Source organism: Dasypus novemcinctus, chromosome 24 (assembly GCF_030445035.2).
Source record: "Dasypus novemcinctus isolate mDasNov1 chromosome 24, mDasNov1.1.hap2, whole genome shotgun sequence".
Classification (NCBI taxonomy): domain Eukaryota; kingdom Metazoa; phylum Chordata; class Mammalia; order Cingulata; family Dasypodidae; genus Dasypus; species Dasypus novemcinctus.
In genome coordinates, this window is record NC_080696.1 from 53729003 (window position 1) to 53754336 (window position 25334).

The 25334-nt window shown below is 50.9% G+C and overlaps 1 protein-coding gene and 2 long non-coding RNA genes across 12 annotated transcripts in view; 1 reads left to right on the top strand and 2 right to left on the bottom strand.

Annotated features, from left to right (window-relative positions):
* PEDS1 (plasmanylethanolamine desaturase 1) overlaps nt 1–1939 on the bottom strand; it is a 28970-nt gene extending 27031 nt beyond the window's left edge. Inside the window, exon 1 of the mRNA XM_058287222.1 lies at nt 1719–1939. Within this exon, the coding sequence (XP_058143205.1) occupies nt 1719–1842 (124 nt within the window). The 5' untranslated portion in view covers nt 1843–1939. The remainder of the gene's footprint in view (nt 1–1718) is intronic.
* A 137-nt stretch (nt 1940–2076) lies between these two features.
* Nucleotides 2077–25334, top strand: part of LOC105746480 (uncharacterized) — a 92316-nt gene continuing 69058 nt past the window's right edge. For 7 of the 10 annotated variants that reach the window (XR_011647357.1, XR_009183256.2, XR_011647353.1 and 4 more), the window contains exons 1-3: nt 2107–2516; nt 8625–8757; nt 20901–21139. This is a non-coding gene — a long non-coding RNA (uncharacterized lncRNA). Of the gene's footprint in view, nt 2517–8624; nt 8758–20900; nt 21140–25334 lie in introns of all 10 variants that reach the window. The other 3 variants (XR_011647359.1, XR_011647360.1, XR_011647356.1) reach the window with 3 other exon arrangements.
* On the bottom strand, nt 21129–23855 carry LOC111765049 (uncharacterized). The gene is made up of 3 exons (XR_002797509.3): nt 23624–23855; nt 22750–23375; nt 21129–22231 (listed from the first exon to the last, which is right to left on the bottom strand). It is a non-coding gene; the product is annotated as an uncharacterized lncRNA (long non-coding RNA).

Consider the following 25334-nt stretch of genomic DNA (forward strand, 5'->3'; position numbering starts at 1 on the left):
TCGGTTCCCAGCTGGGGAGCCTGAGGGCCAGACAGGAAAGGCGACTTGCTCCAAGCCCCATAGCAAAGTTCAGAATCAACAACCGGGAGCTCTCGCTGTATGCCAGGCACTGTGCCAAAGCGGATGATCTCATTTTCTCTTCCGAACAATGCTAAGGGGCAGATAAACTTTACCTGTGGCTGTTTCAAAAGGGAGGAAACTGAGGCTCAGAGAGAAGTGGTTTGGCCCAGGTCACACAAGTAGGCAGCGGCCTCGGGATGCCAACCCCAGCCTGCCATGTGGACAGCAGGGGACGGTACGTCCGCACGCTGGGTACTTTGGGAACAGGCTGTAGAAAGTGGTAGCTTGGAGCACGCACCCAAGTCAAGTTCAAAAAATCACACAGAGCTCGCAATTGCAAGGCTAGCAAGGTCTCTGGTGATTTAAGACCCAAAGGCAGAAAGCAAGTGGCCCAAGGTGGCTTGGCTAGTTATGGCAGGGATGGCCCTCAAAGCCAGGCCAGACCTGGCGAGAGGCCAAGGGGGTAGTGGCCCTGTGCCCACCCCAGGCAAGGGCTGGGCGTGGTGGCGGCCCCACGGCAAAAGATGTCAGTGTTTGACAAACAGAGCTTGTGTGATGGTGGATACACAAGTAGAGGGGCCACTGGCGGTTTCCAGTCACCTGACTCGAGTTCTTAAAGGCACTTCCTTAACTCCTGGGGATACCCGGTCCTCCCTGGCAATGAAATGCTGGGGCTCACGTGGGAGTCAGAGTCAGAGAAGGGGGTGTGGGCTGATGCTTGCTGGAGCATGAATGGTGGACAAAGCAGGAAGAAAGGGCTGTGGGGTGTGGGGAGAGGAAGGGGATGGCTCAGACTTGGGCCTGCAGGAAAGGGACAGAGCCTAGAGGGAGGGTCTCGTGTGGGAACTCCACAGCCCCCCAAGTCCTGACAAAGGGAGCAAATATTTGGACATGGGGGAGGAGCAAGAGTTGGTGTTGGGGTTTGTGTATGGGGGAGTTTAAACGCAACTCCCCCCTATCCCGGCAGTCCCCTGGATTCCTGAGCAGGGTGGGCTCCTCGCCGAGGGGGATGGGGTCCTAGGCCATGGTCTATAGCCACTGAAGCTTTGGGGCTTTGGGAGGAAGGTATCTGGGGCACTCTGCAGCTGAGGGGCCCTTCGGTTGGGGTTTCGGAGGTGGGGGGCTGGTGTTCCCAGATTTTGGGGGTGAGGTCACTGTCTGCAGCCCAGGGCCCTAGCCAGGTGCTGATGGGCGCTAGGTGTGAACTCGGAATCAAAGGAAACCGGGATGGGGTGCGACCTGAAGGGGCCCGGTGCTGGGCCCGCAGCTGAGGGGCTGCCTCAGGATTGGACCGGGGTCCTAGGGTGGGCAGAGTCCCTAAATCTAAAGACGCTCTTTGCAGTCGGGTGCCTTGGGACTAGGGAACCAGCTAGGGGAGTGCGACAGGAGCTCGGTTGGTACTCTTGGGCGAGGGAATAGGAGTCCCTTTGATCTGGGGGCTCCATTTGCTACCAGAGCCCCGGGGCTGGGGTTCTGGCATGGGCTTGGAAGGGGAGCTGGGGTGGGGCCCCCGGATCTAGGGGCGCTATTTGCAAGTCAGAAGCCAGGCTGAAGTTCTGCACCTGAGCCCGAGGCTGGGATTCCGCCCTGGGAGGCCCGGGGTCGCTGTCCGCCGCCGGGGCTGCTGATGGCAGGCCCGGGGGGCAGGGGGGTCCTACCTGGGGAGTAAAGCGCCGCCAGCTCGCGGGCCCCGGCGTGCTGCGCCCCCCAGCGCCGGCAGGCCGCTGCCTCGTCCTCGTCGAGCTCCGGCTGCTGAGCCGGCCAGTCCTCGGCGCCCGCCATGGCCACCCCGCCCGGCCGCGCGGTGCGCTCCGCTGGCGGCGAAGGCGGCACGGCCGCGGCAGCGCGGCGAGATCACGCCGCCCAATGACCGCCAAGCGCCGGGGGCGGCGGCGGCGCCGGAGGGGGCCTCGCCCGGTCGCGCGTCACAGCCAATCGGGGCCCTGCGCCGGGGCCGCGCCGGCCAATCGGCGGCCACGCAGCCGTAACCAGCCGCGGCGCGCCGGGGGCGGGGCCACAGCTGGCGGCCGCGGGGCGCGGAAGCCCGGGGGAGGCCGCGCCTTCTCCGGCCCCGGCGCGGGCCAGATCCCGCGACCGCCAGGACGCGTGGCCGCCCAGCTCCGGCCCCGACCTGCCGGCCAGTGCAGTGCCCCGTGCGCTGGCGGGCCCAGGAACGGCCATTCCTTCCGCACGCCTGGATGAGCGACTGCTGGGTGCGGGGATCGCGAGTGGAGGGCGCGCACGGGGCTCTTTATTCCGTCCCGCCGCAGTGGGCCCGATTTGCCTTCCGTTAGTTCATCTAGCCCCGCAGTTGCCGTGGTTCCGAGGACGTGCGTACGCCTACTATGTGCTCGCTCTGTGCTCTGCGCCCATCCGGAGAGGAGAAGCGCGGAGCTTGCCGTGGAGGAGCTCCTGTTCCCCGGAGAGAGGGGGACAATAAACTGATTAAAAGAACGGTAAGGGTTGCTCTAAGGTTTGTCGAGCGCTTAGTATCTATCTCGTGCTGGGCTAGGTTCGCAGCATTTCATTTGACGAATAATGGTGCCTCGTCGGAGGGGACCCTCCAGGCCATTCTGCTCGGAGTCGCCCCTCCCCCAGTCTCACTGTGACATCACCCTGTTTTGTTTTCAAAGCACTTGTCATCACGTCTCCCCTAGAAGATAAGCGCCCGAGGGCGCTTGCTTTGTTCACAGTTGAACCCCCACGCCTGAGTGAGAGTCTGGCACATAGTAGACACTCAGTAAATGCCTGTGCAGTGGGAGAGAGAGGAGTAGGCGATATATGGCTAAGGGAGTAAGGCTCAGTCAGACACCTTTAGTACTTCAGCAGGTCCGTGACAGGGGCCAGGGTTTTATTGCAGGTTTGACTCATTACAAGTACACCATAATTGCTCACATAAATTCCTGACGAATCGATCATATTGGGAACCACCTTAGAGGGCGTGGAAGGACCAAAGAGGCCCCCGGCAGAGTTCCTTTCTGAGGCTCGGTCCTGCCCTGGCTCTCGGAGGGTTTAAGGCTCTGGATTCTTCAGCCCCTGGGTCAAAACAGGCACCCTGAGTGCTGTCGCCTGGGTGTGTCCGCCCTGGGTGGGCACTGTCCAAAGGCAGGCTCATGGCTCCCTCCTCCAGTAACTTCCCACACCTTCTAGGAAAGAGAAGTCCCTTTCTGAGGCGAGGGCAGGCTGTAGCCCAGCTCCTGGTGAATTCCAGGGGAGTTGGCTGACCTTGTGTCATTTAGTAACTGCATGGCTAGATTTTCAACCAGGGACCTTCAGGCAGCTTGCCTTGCTGACTGGGTGGGGGTCTCAGAATCCAGGGGAACACCTTCCAAAGCACTCTGCTTGTGTCCCTGAGCCTCCACGTCTGCTGGAAGAGCTGGTTACTGCTGTGGTTGGGAGACCTGCTCACTGGCCAGCAGTAGGTGCGTGATGAACAAGATAACCTGAGATCATTCATTCATTTACTTCATATTATTAAGCACCAGCCTTGCCAAGGTACTGTTCCAGGGAAACAGCAGGGAACATAACAATCTGTGTTCTCCTGGGAGGTGGGCTGGAGACCAGGGAAAGCCTGTTCCAGAAGATGACATTTGAATAGAGACCTAAAGGATGTGAGGGGACCAGTTGTTTACATAACTGGGGCAAATGCTTCCAAGAGGGAATAGCAAATGCAAAGGCCCTGAGGCAGGCACATACTTGTCCTGTTTCCAGAACAGCAAGGAAACCACTGTGACTGGGTGGAGGTGAGCCTGGGGGTGGTGGGCGGAGGTGAAGGCAAAGAGGAAGGAAGGCAGATGGGACAGGGCCTTGCAAGGGAGTGTAGGGTCTTTGGTTTTTACTTAGTGAGCTGGAAAGTCTCTTCCCTGAAGATTTCCTCCCCCCCCACTTTTCACTGTATTTTATTTTGCTAGAATCAGCAGCTGCAAACAACTCCTTATTTAAATATAAAAGTAGACCAGGCAGATTTGTGAATGTTTGTCCTTTTGCGTAAATTGGGGAGTTGGGTCCTATCCTAAATTATATTGGAAATAGAACTGCCCTCTCTTTAAAAAGGAGATGGGAGCCGATATAGCTCAAGTGGTTGAACGCCTGCTTTGCATATATGAGGTCCTGGGTTTGGTCCCCGATGCCTGCTAAAAACAAAACAAACAAATGAAAAAAAAAAAACAACTCTCACTGGGGAGTGGACATAACTCTGGTTGAGCGCCTGCTTCCCGTGTATAAGGTCCTGGGTTCAATCCCTGGTACCTCCAAAAGAGAAGAGAAAGGGGGAGCTGAAAAAAAAAAAAGATATTAGACGATTACTTCATGAGCATTTTGAATAAATTTCCTAATGGTGTGTTTCTCAACTCTGCCTTTGAATTAGATTGTTTTCTCATAGCATATGGTCATTGTCTGCTGACTTCAGCCTCAACTTGATGTATAAGGGTGACCATTGATAATTCCTTGCAAAAACTGTTTGATTGTACTGAATTTGGTTATAATTCCCAAAATACTAAGCAAAACAAAGGTTATCCCCTTTCCTTCCTAACAAAACAGTTAAGTGTTTCTCCCGTTACAGAACCAACCGTACAGATTAAAAAAAGGAAATTTATAGTAACATGCATGCAACCTGAAGTTTCCCTTTTTAACCACATTCAAATATATATTTCAGTGCGTTAATGACATCCACAATGTAGTGCTACGTTACTCAAATCCAAGTGGTTAACTGATCCGGTCTTTGTTACTAATCTGTTGAGGTCTATTTCTGAGTAGGTATAGATAGTTAAATGTTTCTAAGAATTTGCCCAGTTCATCTGGATTGTCTACTTTGTTGGCATATAGTTGTTCATAGTATCCCCCTTTTTTTTCTCTCTCTTTTTTTTTTGAGGCAGTATTGGGGATTGAACCTGGGACCTTGTGCTTTGGAAGCAGGTACTCGACCACTGAGCTACATCTACTCCTCAATAGTATCCTCTTATAATCCATTTTATTTTTGTGGGGTTGGTGGTAATATCCCCCCTTTCATTTCTGATTTTAGTTGTTTGCGTCCCCTCTTTTTTTCTTCATCAATTTAGCTAAAGCTTTGTCAATTTTATTGATCTTTTCAAAGAACCAACTTTTGGTGTGTTTGTTTTTAAAGATTTATCTATTTATTTCTCCCCACCTCCTCGTTGTTTGCACTTGCTGTGTCTGCTTGTCTTCTTTGTTTAGGAGGCACTGGCCTCAAATGTGGGAGGGAGGCGCCTAATCGCTTGAGCTACCTCCATTCCCTGCTTTGCTGTGTCTCTCATTATACATGTCCTCCTGTGTCACTTGTTGCATCATCTTGTTGTATCAGCTTGCTGCTTCTGCCCATCATGCCAGTTTGCTGTCTTTAGGAGGCACTGGGAACCAAACCAAGGACCTCCCATGTGGTAGGTGGCAGCTCAGTCAATTGAGCCACATCTGCTTCCCACCAACTTGTGGCTTTGTTGATTCCTTTTTTTTTTTTAAATCTCTATTTCATTTATCTCCACTCTAATCTTTGTTATTTCCTTCTGCTCACTTGGGGTTTAGTTTTCTCTTTCTCTAGATCCTCCAGTTGTAATATTAGGTCTCTGATTCGAGATATTTTTCTTTTTTCTTTTTTTAAATGTAAGCATTTAGAGCTATAAATTTCCCTCTCAGCACTGCCTTTGCAATTGTGTTTTCTTTTTCATTTTGCCTCAAGATATTTCTAATTGTCCTTGTGATTTCTTCTTTGACCCATTGGTTATTTAAGAGTGCATTGTTTAATTTCCTCGTATTTGAGAATTTTCCAGTTCTCCCCCATCATTGATTTCTCTCTTCATTCCACTGTGGTCAGATAAGATATGTTGTATGATTTCAATATTTTTTAATTTACTGAGACTGACTTTGTGACCTAACGTGGTCTATCCTTGAGAATGACCCGTGTGCAGCAGAGAAGAATGTATATTCTGTTGCTGTTGGCGGAGTGTTCTATATATGCCTATTAGGTCTAGTAATATCCTTCAAGTTTTCTGTTTCCTCATTGATCTTCTGTCCAGATATTCCATCAATTATTGAAAGCAGTGTATTGAAGTCCTCTTCTATTAAGAGAAAACTGTTTTCTTGAAATCTCCTAGTACTTGCTTCTTATATATATGTACAACTGTTATGTCTTCTGATTGAATTGTCCCCTATATCAGTATATAGTGACCTTCTTTTGCCTCGTAACAGTTTTTCATTTATAGTTCATTTTATCTGACATTAGTAGAGTAACCCCAGCTCTCTTTCACTTACAATTTGCGTGGTTTTTGTTTTTCTTTTCATGCTTTCACTTTCAATCTACTTGTGTCTGTGAATTTAAGTGGGTCTCCTAAACAGTATATAGTTGAGACTTGCTCTATTATCCATTCTGCCAATTTCTGCCTTTTGACTGGGGTGTTTAATCCATTTACATTCAAAGTAACTACTCGTAATGCAGGACTTCTTTTTTTGGTCCCTCAATTTTCCCATTAATGCTTGCTTTTAAATTTGATTTTTTTTTTGGTACCATTTTGAGTTCCTTCTCATTTTCTCCTCTACGTGTGTGTGTATGTATTTAGTTTGTTTGTTTAAATATATATATATATGTGTATGTATATACAGAAGGCCAAGACCCCAGGGGGAACCCTTCCAGGCTCCTGTCTTCCTAGGGTTGTGATTTTGTGGTGCGGTAGATGGAATGAAAATGCCCTTTCCCCATCCTGGCACCATACTTCTCCTGCTGTATCTTTGCTCGTTTGTTTTTTAGGTACTGGGTCTGGGGATTGAACCTGGGACCTTGTATGTGGGAAGTCAGCTCCCCTGAGTTGGTTTTTTCCTTTGTTGCTTGTTTTCAGGAGGTATTGGGGATTGATCCTGAGACCTCATATTTGGGAAGCAGGCACTCAACTGCTTGAGCTACATCTACTCCCCTGTATATATTTTTCATATATTTTCTTTGTGGTTACCATGGAGCTAAAATTTAAGCTCCTGAATCTATAACAATCATGTTTGATTTGATACCAACTTAACTTCAATGCATACACAAACCTGTTCCTGTACCTCCCCATCCCTCCACTTTTTAGTTATACTTGTTACACTTTAGATCTTTATACATTGTATGTCCTAAATCATAGATTTATCATGGTTTTTTTTTGCATTTTAGAACCTGTAAAAAGTAAGAAGTGAAGTTACATAAAAACCCCCACAATGCAATGGTACTGGCCTTTGTAATCACCTTTACGCTGCTTCAATCCACTGCCCAGTGTCTTCCCTCTCAGTCTTAAAACCCCCTTGAGCCTTTGTCTGGGGCAGGTCTAGTGCTGACTGACTCCCTCAGAATTTGTTTATCTGAGAGTATCTTAGTCGCTCCTTGGTTTTTGAAATCCATTCTCATTGTCGGATAAAAATTTCTTGGTTGGCAGCTGTTTTCTTTCAGCACTTTAAATATTTTGTCCCACTGCCTTCTTGCCTCCAGGGTTTCTAATGAGGAATCAGTACTTAGTCTTACTGGGGCTCCCTTGTACCTAACACGTTGCATATCTCCTCTTTCTCCCCCTTTTCAAGGTGCCTCTTATTTCACCCTGTGACTGAACCATTCTTCGTTTAATTGGGTACCTGTTGAACAACACTTGCTTTGTTATTTCCTGTCTTTGGATTATATAATGCCATTTTTTTGCATGTGCAGGTGGATTGGTAGGACACACTTCTTGAAGTGGGATTGCTGTGACAAATGCTAAATGGCTTTGTCATTTTGATAGATACTGACATATCAATAGGTAAGTAGGTAGATACTGCCATTGGAATCATATACTAATGTATTGTCCCACCAGCTGTGTTTCCCATAGCCTCACCAACAGAGTGTGGCTATTTAAATGTAAAGTAAATACAATAAAAAAATGCAGTCCCTCACTTTTACCAAGCACATTTCAGGTCCTCAGTAGCCACCTGTGGTGGGTGGTTAATGTACTGGAACATTTCCACTGGAAACGCTAGTGAAAAAAAAAAAAGTATAAAGAACTTGACTTTACATTAAAAAAACATTTTTATAATATTTTTTATTTAACCTAAAAAATCCACAATATTTTCATTTCAACATGTAATCAATATAAAAACTATTAGTAGGGAGTGGGAGTAGCTCAGTGGGTGAGCCTCTGCTTCCCATGTACAAGGCCCTGGGTTCAATCCCTCTTTTTTTTTTTAAAGATTTATTTTATTATTTCTCTCCCCTTCCACCCTGTTGTCTGCTCTTTGCGTCTATTCGCTCTGTATTCTTCTGTGTCTGCTTGCATTCTTGTCATATGAGACCAGGAAACTGTCACTTTTTTGTTGTTGTTGTTGCGTCATCTTGCTGCGTCAGCTCTCCGCGTGTGCAGCACCACTCCTGGGCAGGCCATGCTTTTTTTCACACAGGGCAGCTGTCCTTGCGGGGCACACTCCTGGTGCATGGGGCATCCCTATGTGGGGGCACCCCTGCGTGGCACAGCACTCCTTGTGCGCGGGTCAGCCCACCCCATGGGTCACGAGGCCCTGGGGATCGAACCCTGTACCCTCATCTGTCTGCTCGTCTTCCTCAGGAGGAACCGGGAACCGAACCCAGGGCAGGAGGGGAGTGGCCTACTGTTTGAGCCGCTTCCGCTCGTTGCGTCTCACTGTGGCTCATCTTCTTTAGGAGGCACCAGAATGAATCCAGGACCTCCCAGGTGGGAGGTGAGTGCCCAATTGTTTGAGCCACATCTGCTCCCCCTTATTTATTTTTATTTATTTTTATTTTTTTAAAGATTTATTTATTTATTTATTTCTCTCCCCTTTCCCCCGCCCCGGCTGTCTGTTCTCTGTGTCCATTCACTGCGTTGTCTTCTCTGTCCGCTTCTGTTGTTGTCAGCGGCACAGGAATCTACGTTTCTTTTTGCTGCGTCAGCTCTCTGTGTGCATACCTCCACTCCTGGGCAGGCTGCACTTTCCCCCGCGCTGGGCGGCTCGCCCCACGGGGCGCACCCCCCGTGCGCGGGGCTCCCCCATGCGGGGGACACCCCTGCGTGGCAGGGCACTCCCCACACGCATCAGCACTGCGCATGGTCCAGCTCCACCCGGGTCAAGGAGGCCTGGGGCTGGAACCACGGACCTCCCATGTGGTAGATGGACACCCCATCCACTGAGCCAAGTCCGCTTCCCTATTTGTTTTTATAGTAACCACCTTCACCCTGTTGTTTTCCTCTGGCTACTTATTCCAGGAACTACGTTTTTCATAATATGTTGTTTTGTCCTATAGAAATAGGGGTAAAAATGATTTTTTTTTTGCCTTCAATATTTGTAATTTTTAGCCATCAGATTTTAAGGGCCTTATTGGCCAGTGCTCTATACAATCCAGAATGTTGAATTAATTTTGGTCCATGTAGCATATAGTGTATTAATTGTCATTTATGAAATTTAACACTTTGCATTATTGGGGGCTGGGTGCTGCAGCGGGGGTTTCGCTGGCTCACTAGGCCTGCCATTTTCAGTTTTCAGAGTCTGTCGACTGCAGCCTTGCTGTGTGTGTACCTGTGCTTAGAGCTGATCCTTGGCACCCTGCCTCCTGGACAGAAATAAAACTGGACTGTTGGGTACATTTTGGAAGTGTGCCAGAATAAGTGAATGAAAGAGTTCCTGTGTTGCTGTATGCTGTATAGTGATGGCCTTCAGTATCCTGTTTGTGCAATAGTTTGGAACAATGCCAGAATTTGATTGTGGTCCGATTTCAAAATGAAAAAGAACTTACATACAGAAAATAATGGAAAGAGTATTTAACTTTTTTGTCTCTGAACATTGAATAAATTTCCAGCTGCTGTTCTCTATTTTTATGTTATTGGACCAATGTTCTATATAAATAAGATGTAGCCAAAATAAAAGTCAATGGGGAAGCAGATGTGGCTCAAGCAGTTGAGTGCCTGCCTACCACACGGGAGGTCCTGGGTTTGGTTCCCAGTGCCTCCTAAAGAAGACGAGCAAGACAGCGAGCTGACACAAGCAGGTGGCGCTGCAAGCTGACGCAAGGAGATGATGCAACGAGGAGACAAAACAAGGAGAAACAATGAGAGACACACAAACAAGGAATGGATGTGGCTCAAGTGACTGGGTGCCTCCCTCCCATATGGGAGGTCCCAGGTTCGGTTCCTCTGTCTCCTTAAAAACAAAGAAGATGACAAGCAGACACAGAGCACATAATGAACATACACAAAGAGCAGACAACGAGTGCAAACAATGACAGGGTGGGGAAAAATAAATAAAAAATCTTAAAAAAAAAGTTAATAGACAGGGAGCAGATGTGGCTCAGGCAGTTGAGCACCTGCAGAAAAAAAAAAGTTTCCTCTGAACATTGGACACCTTCATTAATCTAGTATTTGATATGGATACAAGGTTTTTAAAAAGCAGAGTTTTGATTTTAGTAAATCTAATTTGTAATTTTTAGTATATATTGAACAACTGGATATTACCAATCATCAGTGAATTGAGGCCATACGCTTTAATGGTCTTATGTAGGTTAAGAGCTGATTAATGTATATTTCTATAATCCTATATCTAAGTAATGTTATCACTGAAATTTCAGACTAGAGAGCTTAGAGATCATCTCTTCTCATCCTCTTATCTTTTCAAATAAGGAGGCTCAGAGAGACAGAATCACGGGGTTGACTTACATCCTAATCGGCTCCCCCGGCTGCGTGCGCCGGTGGAGGCAGGAGGCCGGGGAGGAGGCAACTGCAGCAGTCCAGCCCGAGAGGTGGGGCTCAGGCCCCAGCTGGGGCCCTGCAGGGGAGCTCCCCTTTGAAGGTGGAGCGGCCAGGACGTGCTGGAGGGTGGGATGCTACGGGTGAGGGCAAGGGGTACGGGCAGCACCCGTGCTGGCCTGAGTCCCCGGAATGAATGGCCTTTATAAGCACCTGAGGTGGGTTAGACGCCGGCGGGAGCGGGTTCGGGGAATTCTCTTTTGGACATACTACAGGTGAGATGCCCGTTGGACATCCCAAGTGGAGATGTCAAGTGGGCATCAAGCTGTTTTCTGGCCTAGAGAGCGACAAGCAAGGGAAGTGGCTGTGGCTCAATCCACTGGGCTCCCGTCTACCACATGGGAGGCCCTGGATTCTCTTCCCAGGGCCTCCTTGTGAAGGCAGGCTTGCCCATGCCCGCAGCGAGCTGACGGCCCGCGCCCCCAGAGAGCTGGCACGGCACGACAAGCAGGCACAGAAGGACGCACAGCGAATGGACACAGAGCAGACAGCAAGCAACAGCAAGGGAGGGGGGGCAAATAAATCTTTAAAAAAAAAAAAGAGAGTGATAGGCAGTTTTGGTCACTAAGTTAGAGCAAAGCCAGATAGGAAGGAGAAGATGAATTCACATCCTTGAGGCTGAAGCTCGGGGCAGGGGGCAGAAGGCGTTCGCGGGCTGCGTGACTTTGGCCAGTTACTGGGCCAACCTGGGTCCATTTTCCTTCTATGAAATGGAACCAGTGCCGCCTCACAGGCTTGCTGGGAGGTTCCCGGGGGTGTAAGTTCCTAGGTGGGCACCTGGCAGGGTGGAGGAGACACTCGGGAGATGTTCGTTCCCTTCCTTGTCTGCTCTACCTACTGAGAAGGTGGGAGGATGAAATCCTCACCCTCCCCTGCCCTCAAGGCCAATCTGGGCCCTGCCAACTCTCCAGCAACATCTGGAACTGCCCACGCCATCGCCGTTGGTGCTCCTTGGTGCGCCATCTTCCCGGGACAAGGCCGGCCCCTTCTCCTAAAGATCTCTGCGCAAACCCGCCCACCGCTGAGCCGCCAGCTGAAGAGCTGCTCCCCGCTGTCACGGGGTGGGGGACAGAGCCCCTGTGACTTGGTCCCGAGTCCCCCTTCTCCACGTCGCCCTCATCACTCATTCATCCGCTCTTTCCTGCGAGCTGCAGTGGGCTGGATGCTGCGGGAAGTGCTGGTGATAGAGCCGGGCACGAGACAGAGGACGTTCCTGCCCTCACGGTTAAGAGATGAAGAGACAGATGGAGAACGATGGGAACTGCTTCATTAGGTCGGGGAGGGGGTCAGGAGAAGCCCCTCTGAGGGGGCACATTTGAGCGGAGACCTGAGGGAAGTGGAGCCGCACTGCAGATAGGTGGAGGAGGGACGCGGCACGTGCAAAGGCCCTGCGGAAGGAGTGAGCTTCCCATGTTCAAAGAACAGCAAGGAGGCCCCTGTGGCTGGAGCAGAAAGAGCAAGCGTGAGGGGGCCTGATGGGATCAGAGAGAGATTAAGGAGCCAAATCACTTGACCTTTTAGGCCAAATAGATGTCGAATAAATAAATGTAAGACAGGGAAATGCAGAGCTCTGGGAACACGTGGTTTGGAGGTGATAAATCAAGGGGGCTTCCTGGAGAAGGGAATAACAACTGAAACCTGAAGGTTAAATAAGAGCTGGTTAGGAGAAGGGGGTGAAGTGTGAGTGTTCCAGGCCGAGGGAACACCAAGTGCAAAGACCTGGAGGAGAGAGACATTTTTTTACACACTGAAATGAAAAAACAAAAATCCATGGGGCTGGAGTGTAGGATGAGCGGGGAGTCGCAGAGGGCAGTGAGGTGGTGGGGTCTGGGCGTGCTTGGGACGCAGTCTAGGAATCCAGACTTTATCCAAAGTGGGGGGTGGCGGGGACCAGCAGGGTTCTCAGCAGGGGAGGGACAAAGATCACCTTTGAGCTTCCAGAAGATTCCTCCAGCTGCTGAGAAGAGGCATTAGGGTGGGGTAAGCCTGGGGGGAGGGTGTAGCGGAGGAGGGTGCGGCAGAGACAGAAGCAACAGTAATGGAGAGGAGAGGGTGGAGTCCAGAAGGCCGGGGCTGGAGGTCAAGGGAGGCTGTGACGAGGGCACACTTTGCCCCCACCTCTCCATCTGACCAGCAAACATTTCCCAACCCCTGCTCCAAGCCAGGCTGCGTGCCGGGGTCCGGGGGAGCTGCGATGAATTGGTCCCCATTCCTGAGCAGTGGTCCTTCGGGACCCCCTGTGTGTAGGAGAAAGGTTAAGATGCCCCCCGTGCGTATTTATGTAGACTCCCAGCCACGACAATTGCAAAAATAAGCATCGCTATCATTTCCTATCGTTTTCCATTTCATTCCTGCAAAAAACAGTTACTGAGCAAGTATTCCATGCCGGGTCCTGTTCTAGATGCTTGGAAATACGGCAGTGAGCAAGAGTGAACATCTCAGCACGGTGGAGCTGACACTCGGGGGGGGGGGGCGGATGGAGAGATGGACTGTAAACAATAGGAAATAAACTGCAGCATGCTAGAAGGTGCCAGTCCCTTTGCGGGGGGAAAAAATAGAGCCGTGTAAGGAGAATTGGGAGCTGAAGTTGGAAAGCATGTTGTGTTGTTCCGTAGGTGGCCAGGGAAGGCGTCCGTGAGCAGGTGACACTTGAGCAGACTTGAAGGCAGCATGGGAGGAGGCCCTGCGGGGATGTGGGGGAGGAGTGGTCCAGGCAGCGGCCAGCAGCCAGTGCAAAGGCCCTGGGGTGGGAGGGAGCCTTCTTTCCTGGAGGCTGTTTTAAAGATTTGACTCAGTGCGTAGGCTGCTAAGAGGAAGTGGGCTTGGGGCCTTCAGGGATCTGAAAGGGCTCAGGCCAGAGCCTGGTGGAAGGACCCGTGGCCTCGGTTTTCCAGGCTGTGAGAACAGCCTCAGGCAAGTAGGAGCCACGTGTGGGCTGGGACACCAGGGGCCTCCTGAGAGTCTGCACGTTCCCAGCGGGGACGCCTGCTTCCCAAGCCGGGCGCCCAGTCCCACCCAGAAGGACGCCCCTCAGGCGCTGCTCGGGCCCGCCGCAGGCTCCCTGGCAGCGCTCCGGGCAGGCTTGCTTGTGGCTCCGCCACATCTGCCACATCCGCCAGGTGTGGGCATGGGCCGGAAGGCCTCTTTCCCTGGAGGGTCCTGGAGAGACGCTTTCTGCCAGGGCTGTAGCTCGGCCGTCTCTGAAACCAAGCCTCCTTTTCCCTACGATGTTCATTTCCAAACCCTACGTTGTACCTGTGCGCCGAGGGGTGTCAACATCCATTTTGGGCTGCCCTCATCCGTTCCCCTTCCTTTATGGAAAGAATATCCTGAATTTTTTGCAGAAATCTTTTTTTTGCCCCCATTCTCAGCCCATGCTTTGTATGGGACTAAACTCTCCCCTTTAGAGTAAGCCCATCAGCTATGGAAGCCCCCTGGGACACTGTGATTGGTTCAGAGATGGGCACGTGACTTCAGATGGCCCAATCAGAGTGACTCTCAGGACCCTGGCATGGAGCTGGAACATAGATTCATCTGCTTAGTGGTGGATGTGAATGAGGAGGCAAGACTCATCAGAACCTGCTGGCAACCACGAGGGGTCAGCCTTAGGGTGAATTCACCACTGGAGATGGTGAAGAGGAGTGACCAAGAGAAACCAGAGCCTTGGTGAGATTTTTGAGGTGCTGGGTCAAGCCTCACCTGAAAGCCATCCTACCCTTGCAGTCAGAGCAAGGTTTAAGCCTCGGCCCCACGACTGATTTGCTGGGTGACCCCGGGCAAGTTATTGCCTCTCCTTGAGGGATCACCTTCCTCATGTGGAAATTGGGGGTCATAATAGTGTACCCATCTCCTAGGGTTGTTGTGAGGATGAATTAGTTAATAAACCTATGGTTAGAAGAGTGCCTGGCTCATGTAAACACTCAGGAGATTTTGGTTATTGTTATTACTAGAATAGCTCTGAGCCCCTTATTTCAAATCTTACCTGAACCACTACCTTTCTCCAGCCTTTACATTTATAGGAACCAATAAATCTCCCTTGTAAAGTTTTGCTGTCTTTTTTCTTGCAGAGTGTTGGGGTTGAGATCAGCGAGAGATCGGCAGGGGGGGGGGCTGTGTTTGTAGGTTACTGTGACTGTGGGCCCGGCCTTTTACACACACTTGCTATTTGGCTCCATTTTACAGAAGAGAAAGCTGAGGCTCAGAAAAGTTAAGTAGCTTGCACAAAGATGAGTAAGATTTCACCAAGGAGAAAAGGTGAGGGAGGGTTGCTGGGCAGCAGGCCTGGCAGAGCACAGGCAGGTCTGAAGGTATGTGGTGCTAATGTGGGCTATGGGTGGAAGGCTCTGTGTCTCTTCAGAGATAACTAAGTTGTTTAACTTGTGGGTGTGGAACGGTAAGAAGCTGCAGTCCTGCCCTTAGGGACAGTGACAGCGGCTCCAGTCCCAGGAAATGTTTAACAATGCAAGGGCTATAAACTTTAAGTATTTAAGAGAAATGCAAAAACCAAGGCTTATCTAGAATGTCTGGAGTCCATGCTAAAAGCTTACCTAAGATGTAGAAGAGATATATGCTAATTGAAGCCTATTGAGAACTGAAACAAAAAGACCATTTGGCCTTTCCTCTCTGTATAAAAGACGTTTGAAAATCTTGTTTGGGGCTGGGGATTCAAACTGAAAGCTCCTGAGTCCGGCCAGCCGTCAATAAACCATTTTTCCTTCTCAAAATCATTCCTGAGTCCTGGCCTCTCTATACTCAAATAATTGAACTTCTCTTAAATTCCACAACAGTGCGGTGCAGGGAACAGGGCGTTGTATGGGAGTTAGAGGGCAGTGAGAGGAAGAGGCCGGAAGGCTGGGGCCTGCCCCGCTCCATCAGCATTGGGAGTCCTTCAATCATTCTTTTTTTTTTTTTTATTTTTATTTTTATTTTTTTTTATTTATTTATTTAATTTCCCCCCCTCCCCTGGTTATCTGTTCTTGGTGTCTATTTGCTGCGTCTTGTTTCTTTGTCCGCTTCTGTTGTCGTCAGCGGCACCCGCTTCTGTTGTCGTCAGCGGCACGGGAAGTGTGGGCGGCGCCATTCCTGGGCAGGCTGCTCTTTCTTTTCACGCTGGGCGGCTCTCCTCACGGGCGCACTCCTTGCGCGTGGGGGCTCCCCCACGCGAGGGACACCCTTGCGTGGCACAGCACTCCTTGCGCATATCAGCGCTGCGCATGGGCCAGCTCCACACGGGTCAAGGAGGCCCGGGGTTTGAACCGCGGACCTCCCATATGGTAGACGGACGCCCTAACCACTGGGCCAAAGTCCGTTTCCCTCAATCATTCTTGTGTTATGGCCACAACTGCTGTCCCCATGCACCAACTTTCTCAGCTGTGAAAGGGGGACATGGAAATTCTTTTGCTTGGATTAGATATGGCTCTATGTGACAGTCATCCCAAAGTAACAGTGGCTTAAATATGGCAGACATTTCTTCTCTCTCATGCAGATATGACCAGAGGTGATGTGGCAGCTCCACAGTCACCAGGCCTCTTACTCTGGTCCTGCCACCATCTTAATAGGGAGCTTCTACCTCAAGGTCCAAAAAGGTTGCTCGTGTTCCAGCCATTTTGTGATCTGTCCAACCAGCAGGAAGGATCAAAGAAGAACACTTCCTTGCTTCAATTCCATTGGTTAGAATTTAGTCCTGCTGTACAGGAGGCTGGGAAATGTAGTGTTTCCCTAAGGAAGCCAGCTAAAAAGCTGGGATTCTATTAATAATTAGAAGGGAGAATGAATATTATTTGATACCCAGCGACTTCTGCCTCAATGGCAGACATTAATCATTCTTTTTGGCCACTTGGATGTGAACTACTTTCCTAGGTTCTTCAGCCCTCCTTGCATTCTGGAGGGCTCCTCAATATCCTAGTATATTCCTTGCCTTTGTATCACAGTCAATCTAATAACCTGTCTCCAATGGAGAGAATGAATAGCATGGGCGATGGGAGCAGAAATGCGTGGTCACACAATAATAGCCAGCAATTATTGAGCACTTACTGCATGCAAGGTCACGGAATGCACTCACTGAGTCTTCATGTCCACCCCCACAGCTCAGCGGCTTAAAGCAACACTGGCTTATTATTTCCAGTGCTTCTCTGGGTTGCCCAGCGGGTCCTCTGCTGGCTTCCCCGGGATCGTTTATGAGCTTCATGCAGCTGCAGGGTCAGTTGTGCTGGAAATTCCAAGGTGGACTCAGCCGTGGCCTGGCAGTTGGCGCCGGTTGTTGGCTGGGCCAGCTCAGTCCTGCTCTTGGCCTCTCATCTTCCAGAAGGCTAGGCTGGCTTCTTTCCGGGGTGCTCTTGGGGCAGCACCCAAGAGTACAAGGTGGAAGCGGCCATTTCTAGGCTGGGAAGTCTCAAAACTTCTCTTCCACACATTTATTTGATCAAAACTAGTTAAAAGACCAGCCCAGAGGTGCCAGTAAACTGCTCTGCATGTATCACATGACTATAGTTGGGCCAATCACTAGCTGGGATAATCCATCAGCTCCGCCCCAGAGCTGGGGGGTGGGGCTGCCTGGGGAGGGCGGGACCTCTGCGCAAACCTGGGAGGTGGGAAGGGGATGGCTGCTGGAGGCAGCAGGCTGCAGGGGCTGTTCCCAAACACTGTTCATATTTGATGAGCCTTTTTCCCAGACATTCTGCATACTCAAGCAAATACCCAGGTTCTCCTGCTTACTCTCTTTTCTGAAGACCCTTGGGACCCCGCCCCACATGGTACTCCATCCCTGGCATCGTCGTGCAATGATTTTAACTTTCCTGGCTGCAGGAGGGAATAATAGATTAAAGCCATGTTTTAAAAACTTCTGAATTTTGAAACAATTTCAAATTTACAGTAAAGTTGCAAGAAGAGTATAATAAGCTCCCATATCCCCTTCACTCAGATCCCCCAGTTGTCAGCATTTTGCTTCCTTTGATTAATCATGTTCTCTAGGTATGTGTTTCTGAGCCACTGAGAGTTCTAGACACGATGCCCTTTAAGTTCTGAATGCTTCATTATACATCTCCTAAGAACAAGGACATAAGACCACGGTGTCGTTTTCAAGATCATGACATTTAGCATTGATACCAAGTTATAATTTAATTTCTGTTTTCCAGATTCACATCCCATCAGTTTTCCCAATAATGTCCTGAAGCCATTCTTGTAAAACTGGTAACTACCATAAAGAAAGGACGTGCATCTAGCCCAAGAGAAGAAAACCGCTAACATCCACACAGCCGCCGAGAGATCCTCCTCGCAGGCTCTGTTCCTCTAGATCAGTGGCTCTGGCGGCCGTCTGGCCCCCAGGGGACATTTGACAGTGCCAAGAGACATTTTTAGTTGTCACAGCGGGGGTGGGGGAGGGCTACTGGCACCCAGAAGGTGGAAGCCAGGATGCTTCATAAAACAAGGGAACGGGGGACGGCCGCCGCCGCATCATAGAACCATCGCCTAAAATCGAAGTTGGGAAACCTTATCTCCGTGAAAAGGGCAGAAGCACTTCCCTCTGCGTCCAAACAACTTGCAGTTGGGGGACCCGTGGGTCTACATGACACCCCGGCAATTCCGTTTCTCCCTGGCCACCCTGGAGAACCCTGCCCACGTGGATTCTGCGAGGCCCAGCCAGCTGTCCGCCGCCGCCCGGGAGTGGGACCAACCTGCGCGCCCCCCGGGAGGAGGCCGCCGTGCCCTGCGCGCCCCCCGGGAGGAGGCCGCCGTGTCCTGCGCGCCCCCCGGGAGGAGGCCGCCGTGCCCTGCGCGCCCCCCCGGGAGGAGGCCGCCGTGGAGGAGGCCGCCGTGTCCTGCGCGCCCCCCGGGAGGAGGCCGCCGTGCCCTGCGCGCCCCCCGGGAGGAGGCCGCCGTGCCCTGCGCGCCCCGCGGGAGGAGGCCGCCGTGTCCTGCGCGCCCCCCGGGAGGAGGCCGCCGTGCCCTGCGCGCCCCCTGGGAGGAGGCTGCCCTGAAGCCGCATCCCCGCGCTGTGCTCTCCGCTCCGAGGCTCCGAGGCTTCGCGGGCTCCTCTGCAGAGGGCGGCTGGGAGGGGGTAGGAAAGCCCGGAGCCTGCACTCTGGCTTCCCAGCTTTACTGCGTCTGACTCATGCGCGATCCGCTCAGGGTGCAGGCGCGTCTCCAGGCTTTTATCAGCGGCGGCTGTCCCGGAATGGTGGCTCCCCACTCGAGTCACTGGTGCGCCCCTGCGGAGTCATCTCTGGACCCTGGAGCCTGCTCAGGGCATGGCTTTTTTTTTTTTTTTTTTTTTTTCTTTTTAAAGCAGCTGTCTGTGAAAATGCATAGAGTTGATGGTAATACATTATAATGAGTGTAACCCACACTGCCAATTTAGAAATATCAATGTGGCTGAAAGGGGTAGTCTAGGGAGGCTGAAAAAAAAAAAAAGAGAGCGAGAGACAATGGCAATTAAATGCAATACACGAGCCTGGATTGGATCTAGTAATGGAGAAGAAAATGCCCAGAAGGACGTTATTGGGACAATTGAAATAACTGGGATATGGACTGGATGCCTCATATCAATGTTAAATTTCTTAAACTTGAGAGCTGTACTTAGGTGGTTACATAAGTGAATATTTCTATTCTAAGGAACTATACATGCATTGTTAAGTGATAGAGGAGAATTATGTGTATTACTTACTCTCAAATGTTTAGAAGACAGATAGATGCCAGGTAGATCAGGCAGCTATAGACAGATAAATAAATATGGATGATAGGTAGATACAATTAGATCAAATGAGATACCAAATGTAGGAAAATGCTAAGACTTGATGAATCTGGGTGTCTACACAGAGGTGCATTAGTCCTATGACTTGTTTCTTACTATTTTTGCAATTTTCCTGTGTTTGAAATTATTTAAAAATAAAACATTTTTTAACAAAACAAAACAAGTGTAGCTCAGTAGTTGAGGGTCTGCTTCCCTTGTAAGAAGTCCTGGGCTCGATCCCTGGTGCCTCCTAAAATCACAAACAACAACAAAACAGCTGCCATTTCTTGAGTTGTTCACCAGGCACAATGCTGAGTCTACACTGTAACTCATCAGGTCTCCTGCATGGGCTGAGCACCCTTATTCTCTTGTTTCCATTTTATAAAAGAGGAAAACAGTCTCAGGAGAAGATGTGCATCAAACTCTAAAGACTAGGCTATTTCCAGCCTGCTGCACCTTCTCCCACATGTGGTAGGTGCTCAGGAAATGTTTGTGTGGCACAGAATGGACAATATCTTTTCTCCCATTCTTCCTTGTGATAGAACTCCTGAGTTTTAGCAGGAAACATGACTGTCTAGCCATTTTAGCTAATGACTGTCCTTTCCAGCTTCCCTTGCAGTAGGGTGTGACATCTGACTAATTCCAGCAAATAGGATGGGAATGGAAGTGATGCGGCACATTCTGGTTTGTGCCCTTAAAGAAGCCAGCTTCCACTTCCTTTTCTGTACTTCCTCCTGGCAGGAATGTAGATATAGCGGCAAGTGCTAGATCAGGTGGACCATGAGCTGACCACTGCATGCTGAGGACAGAAGAGCTACAAGATAGAGCCTGGGTCCACCATAAAGACACAGCCAGCCCTGGACTGCTTTCATTCAGACTGATAGGAGCCAGGAAAAGAAACTATTCCTGTCTAGACGTCACTGTCATAGGAGTCTTTCCTATAGCATTGAGCCTGTAATAGCTCGTCAGTGCAGTTTGTCACATGAAGGAATGAACGATTAGATGACAGAAGGGACAGAACAGATCCAGGCCCTTGCACAAATACACAGGTGCACCCATTTTATGGCGCTTTGCTTTGTTGCCCTTTGTGGATATTGTGTTTTCTGCAAATTGAAGGTTTGTGGCAGCCCTGCGTGTTCTTTCCGTGCCATCTTTCCAAAAGCATGTGCTCGCTTCACGGCTCCATTACGTTTTGGCAATTCTCGCATTATTTCAACCTTTTTCATTATTATTGTATCTGTTATGGTGATCTGTGATCAACCACAAATCATGCCCATATAAGATGGCAAACTTGATCCATGCCGTGTGTGTTCTGCCTGCTCTGACTGGCCATTTCTGGTCTCTCTCCCTCTCCTCAGGCCTCCCCCTTCCCTGAGACACAATATTGAAATTAGGCCAGTTAATAAACCTACGACGGCTGCTAAGGGCTCAAGGGAAAGGAAGAGTCAACCGATGTGGCAAACTTCACTGTTGCCTTATTTTCAGAAATTGCCGCAGCCACCCCAACCTTCAGCAACCTCCACCTGATCAGCCAGCAGCCATTTACAGCGAAGCCGAAGGCTCAGGTGATGGTGAGTTAGCAGCTTTGAGCAACAAGGTATTTAAAAATTAAGGCTTGTCCATTGTCTTTAGACATACTGCTATTACACACTTAATAGACTACAGACAGTATAGTGCAAACATAACTTATATGTGCTGGGACACCAAAAACCTGTGTGACTCACTTTGTTGTGAACTTGCTTTATTGTGTTGTCTGGAACCGAATCCGCAGTATCAGTCAGGTATGCCTGTAAATGCACACAGACCACATTTGAGCTCAGGTGGAAGCATGGTCCAACTGCAGTGTAAATATTCGTGACCAGAGGGACCAATTCGAATCCTGGTCCTTCCACTAGCTTGCTCTGTGCCTCGGGGTAACCCATATAACCCTCTCTGGACCCCAAGTTGCTCAGCTGTAAACCAGGTTTGGCAAGTCAGTGGAATCCGTGCAATTTAAAGGATACTTTTTTGCGATTTCATTTCTAGGAATCCATTCTGAGCCCATGAACACATGGGCAGAGCTGCAGCTGCAGCTTGTTGGTGGGGCAAAATCTTGGAAATGTCCTTAAAGTTGATTAAATAAACTTTGGCACGTTCACGCTTTGGGGTGCTAGACAGCTGACTGTGGCTATGAGGAATTCTCTGGTGACACCTGCTGGCACAGAATGAGCCTGCAGCCCGGCTCTGCTGGGTGTTGGGAATTTCCAGAACAAGAGAGGTTCAGGGTAGCCGTGAGGGCAGTTTGGGAAGCCACGGAGCAGGGGCGCGGGCCTGAGCGTGGGTGCTGGCCGAGAGCACAGACCGTGGAGTCCGGAGACCTGGGCTTTGAAGTCCAGCTTCACTACTTCCTCGCTGGGTGAGCCTGGACAAATTTGGGTCCCAAATTGAGCTCCTCTGGTGTCAGTAATTGATTGATAGTCTCACCTAGGTGCTCAGGCTATAGAGTGAAGGAGATCTGGTCTCTGCCATCACGGAGCTCTAACAGGAGGAAGACAGTAAAGAAACAAACCTGCAGGCCAACTCATTTCCGGGACTGCTGCACGCTATACAGGAAAATAAAGCAGGAGACGGCTTGTGTGCGTGGAGGCATACTGCCCAGAGGCGGTGGGGAGGAGTGGTGTTTGCGCAGAGCCTGAGGGAAGGGCATCTCCTGTGGACCCAGAGCAGCGAGAGGCCCCTTGAGGAGCCGTGCCACGGGGCAAATGCTCGACAATGGGAGATCATATCTCCTACAGCTAGGAGGATGGTAAAGGGAAGACTGGCAGCCATTTTCTAGGGCCCGAGGCAGTCACGGGGGAGCGAGAGAGGAGATTCCTTGGGGTCGGGCTGGGGAGCAGGTGGAGGGGACAGAGCTCAGCTCCACCCCCAGCTCGATGTGGTCACTGGCTGGGCCTCTGTTTCCTCACCTGGAAACCAGTGTCAACAATGCTTAGCTGTGAGGATTGGAGCACCCAGTAGGTCCTCAGTGGGGGCCGGTTACCTGGGCCAGAGGCCACACGGAGCCCCTCAGCTGAGCCCGGGGTCGACCCTCGGCACTGCGCTGCAGGTGCCCCCCGCTGTGCCACCCGCTTGGCGCTGCCCGGGCACCCAGCTCTGCCTCGCTGCCTTCCCCTCGGGCCCGTTTCTCAGTGCACAGACCTCACGAGGCAGCGCCGCGGCCGTCCTCACCTCACGGCCCAGCCGGTGTCTCAGGGGCCACGCTCCAGGGACTTCAGACAGCAAGAACTGCCCCAGGGAGGCGGCTGTCCAGGGGCTCCAAGAGCCGTCGGGGGACGCGCCCCGGGGGGAGGCTGCCCCTGCCCCAGGCCCGAGGAAGGGGGGGAGCTGCTGTCCCCGGCTCTGAAACCCAGACTAGGCCCAGAGCGTGGCCGGGTGGGAGCTGGGACCAGGAGAGGCAGGGGTGCTGCCGGGCAGGCCCGTCCTCCCCGCCCTCCTCCCCTGCCCTGGGCCACGGGGCTGCACTTCCAGGGCTCCTGAGGCAGCTGCCGTCCCCTCGGGGTCCCGGTGGGGGGCTCAGGGGCGGGCAGCAGGAAGAGGCAGAGCATTAGAGCATTGCTCCCCTGCTCTACACCCTGGGCTGCTCCTCCAGCGATGGCGCAGCCTCCTCCGTGCCTCCAGCTCCCGCGGGCCGGGGCCTCCTCCCGGCCTGGCACTGCCACCCTGGGTCCCGGGCCGCAGCGCGGTGGCTCCCGCTGCTGCTAATCCCTGAGCTTCTCCGCAGTCCTCTGCCTGGCTTCTTGGCTTCTCCAGCATCTCTATAACCACTTCCCCGTGTTTAAAGAGGCTTGCATTTCCTGGATAAACAGTGAGGGACAAACGAAGGGGGTGTGAGAGCAAACTGGCAAGGGGCCGGGCCAGCAGGTCTCTCCAGCCCCCTGCCCCCGTCTACAGATGGAAGCGGGGTCCTGCAGGTGGGAGAGGGGGCGGGGGGCCGAGGGGCGGCCCTGGCGTCAGCCGTGCCCCCTTCAGTCCCAGCTCTGCCACGTGCAGCTCTGTCAACAAGGCCAGGTTACTTGTCCTCACTGAGGGCTCATTTGCTCACCTGTCACGTGGGGACAATCCTGCCCATCGACACAGGGTGCTAGGAGGATGTGATGAGACGTCACATGGAAGGAACTTAGTCACAACTTTAAGAGCAGGAAAGAGGGGGCCTCACCCAGCAGCTGTTGAAAGACACACACCGTTGTAGTAAAAACAGTGGGGTTCAGTGCAAGGAAAAACAGCTTGTTGCGACACCACTAGCGGGCTGGGGCGGTCCCGTGGACATACAGGCACTAAATATACACCAAGGGCAGAACTGCAGCTCATCAGGGAAGGGAGAGACTGTTCAGAAGAGGGTGCTGGGAAACTGGCTTAAAACAAAACTGGGTGCCCATCTCACAGCACACAGGTGGACTCTAGACGTCAACGTGAAATCCACAATTATAAAAGGAGAAGAAAACGTCAGAAATTATCTTTGTGCCTAGAGATGAGAATGAACTTCTCAAAGCAAACTTCAAAAGCATAAATGTATAAAAGGCAAAACAATACTTAAAAATTATAGTGATTACATCGAAATGAAGGAATTCTGACAAAAGGACATCCTAGATAGTTAATAGATGACAGTGGGAGAAGACACCGCGGTGTCTAAAATGGCAGCGTTCAGAGTAAATGGGGGCTCCTGAAACCAACACCTGAAAAGACAGCGGCCCCAGTGGAAAAGGGCAACGGATGTGAACAGCAGTTTCAGAGAAGAGGAAACCACAAGTCTATGAAGAAGGCTCAGCTTCATTAGAGAGATGAACGTCAACTGAAGCAGCAACGAGAGATCACTTTACACCCAATAGGTTGGTAAAAATGAAGTTGGATGGCATTCAGATTTTGGTTTCTAAGTGGCATTCTCCATTAGCAGGAACCAGAGCTCCTTGGAGAAATGGCTGATTCGAGGGCAGGGGCAGGGAAAATAGAAAGTACCAGAAAATAAGACATGCTCAGAGAACGATGGGGACGTGTTGGAGCAACACAGGAGCCATCCTGAAGAGGCTCCCACTGGTCAGAGCTGGCTCCCTCATCTGTCGACTCATTGTCTTTGCTTGTTGTGTCTGCTCACTATCTCCTGTTGTCTTCTTTAGGAGGTGCTGGAACCTGAACCCGGGACCTCCCATGTGGGAAGTAGGTGCCCAGTCACTTGAGCCACACCTGCTCATTGTGTCTGCTCGTTACGTCAGCTCTTTGTGTCTGCTCATCTTCTTTAAGAGGCACTGGGACCTCCTGTGTGGCAGATGGGCACCCAACTGCTTGAGCCACATCTGCTCCCTTAATTTTTAAATCTGGCTACTAGAAAGCTTAAAATGAAATATGTGGTTTGCATTTTTGGTGCACATTCTATTTCTTTTGGCCAGTGTGGTCCAGCCCCGGTGGAGCTTTTGGTTGACTGCAGCCCCAGATGACATCTTGACTGCAACGTTTTGAGAAACTTTAAGGCAGAAACTTCTAGCCGAACTGCTCCCAAATTCCTAACCCATAAAAACAGAGAAAATGGTCATTGTTTTATGTTGCTGAATTTGGGGGTCATTTGTTACACAACAACGGCTCAGCTCACTGAGGTATCATAAATGGATGTGACAATGATGAAAGATGGAGGAGTTGGAGGATGTTTGTCTTGGTTCAGAGTATCTCCTCACAAGAGAGTGACTTGGGAAACGGATTTGGCCCAGTGGTTAGGGCGTCCGTCTACCACATGGGAGGTCCGCGGTTCAAACCCCGGGCCTCCT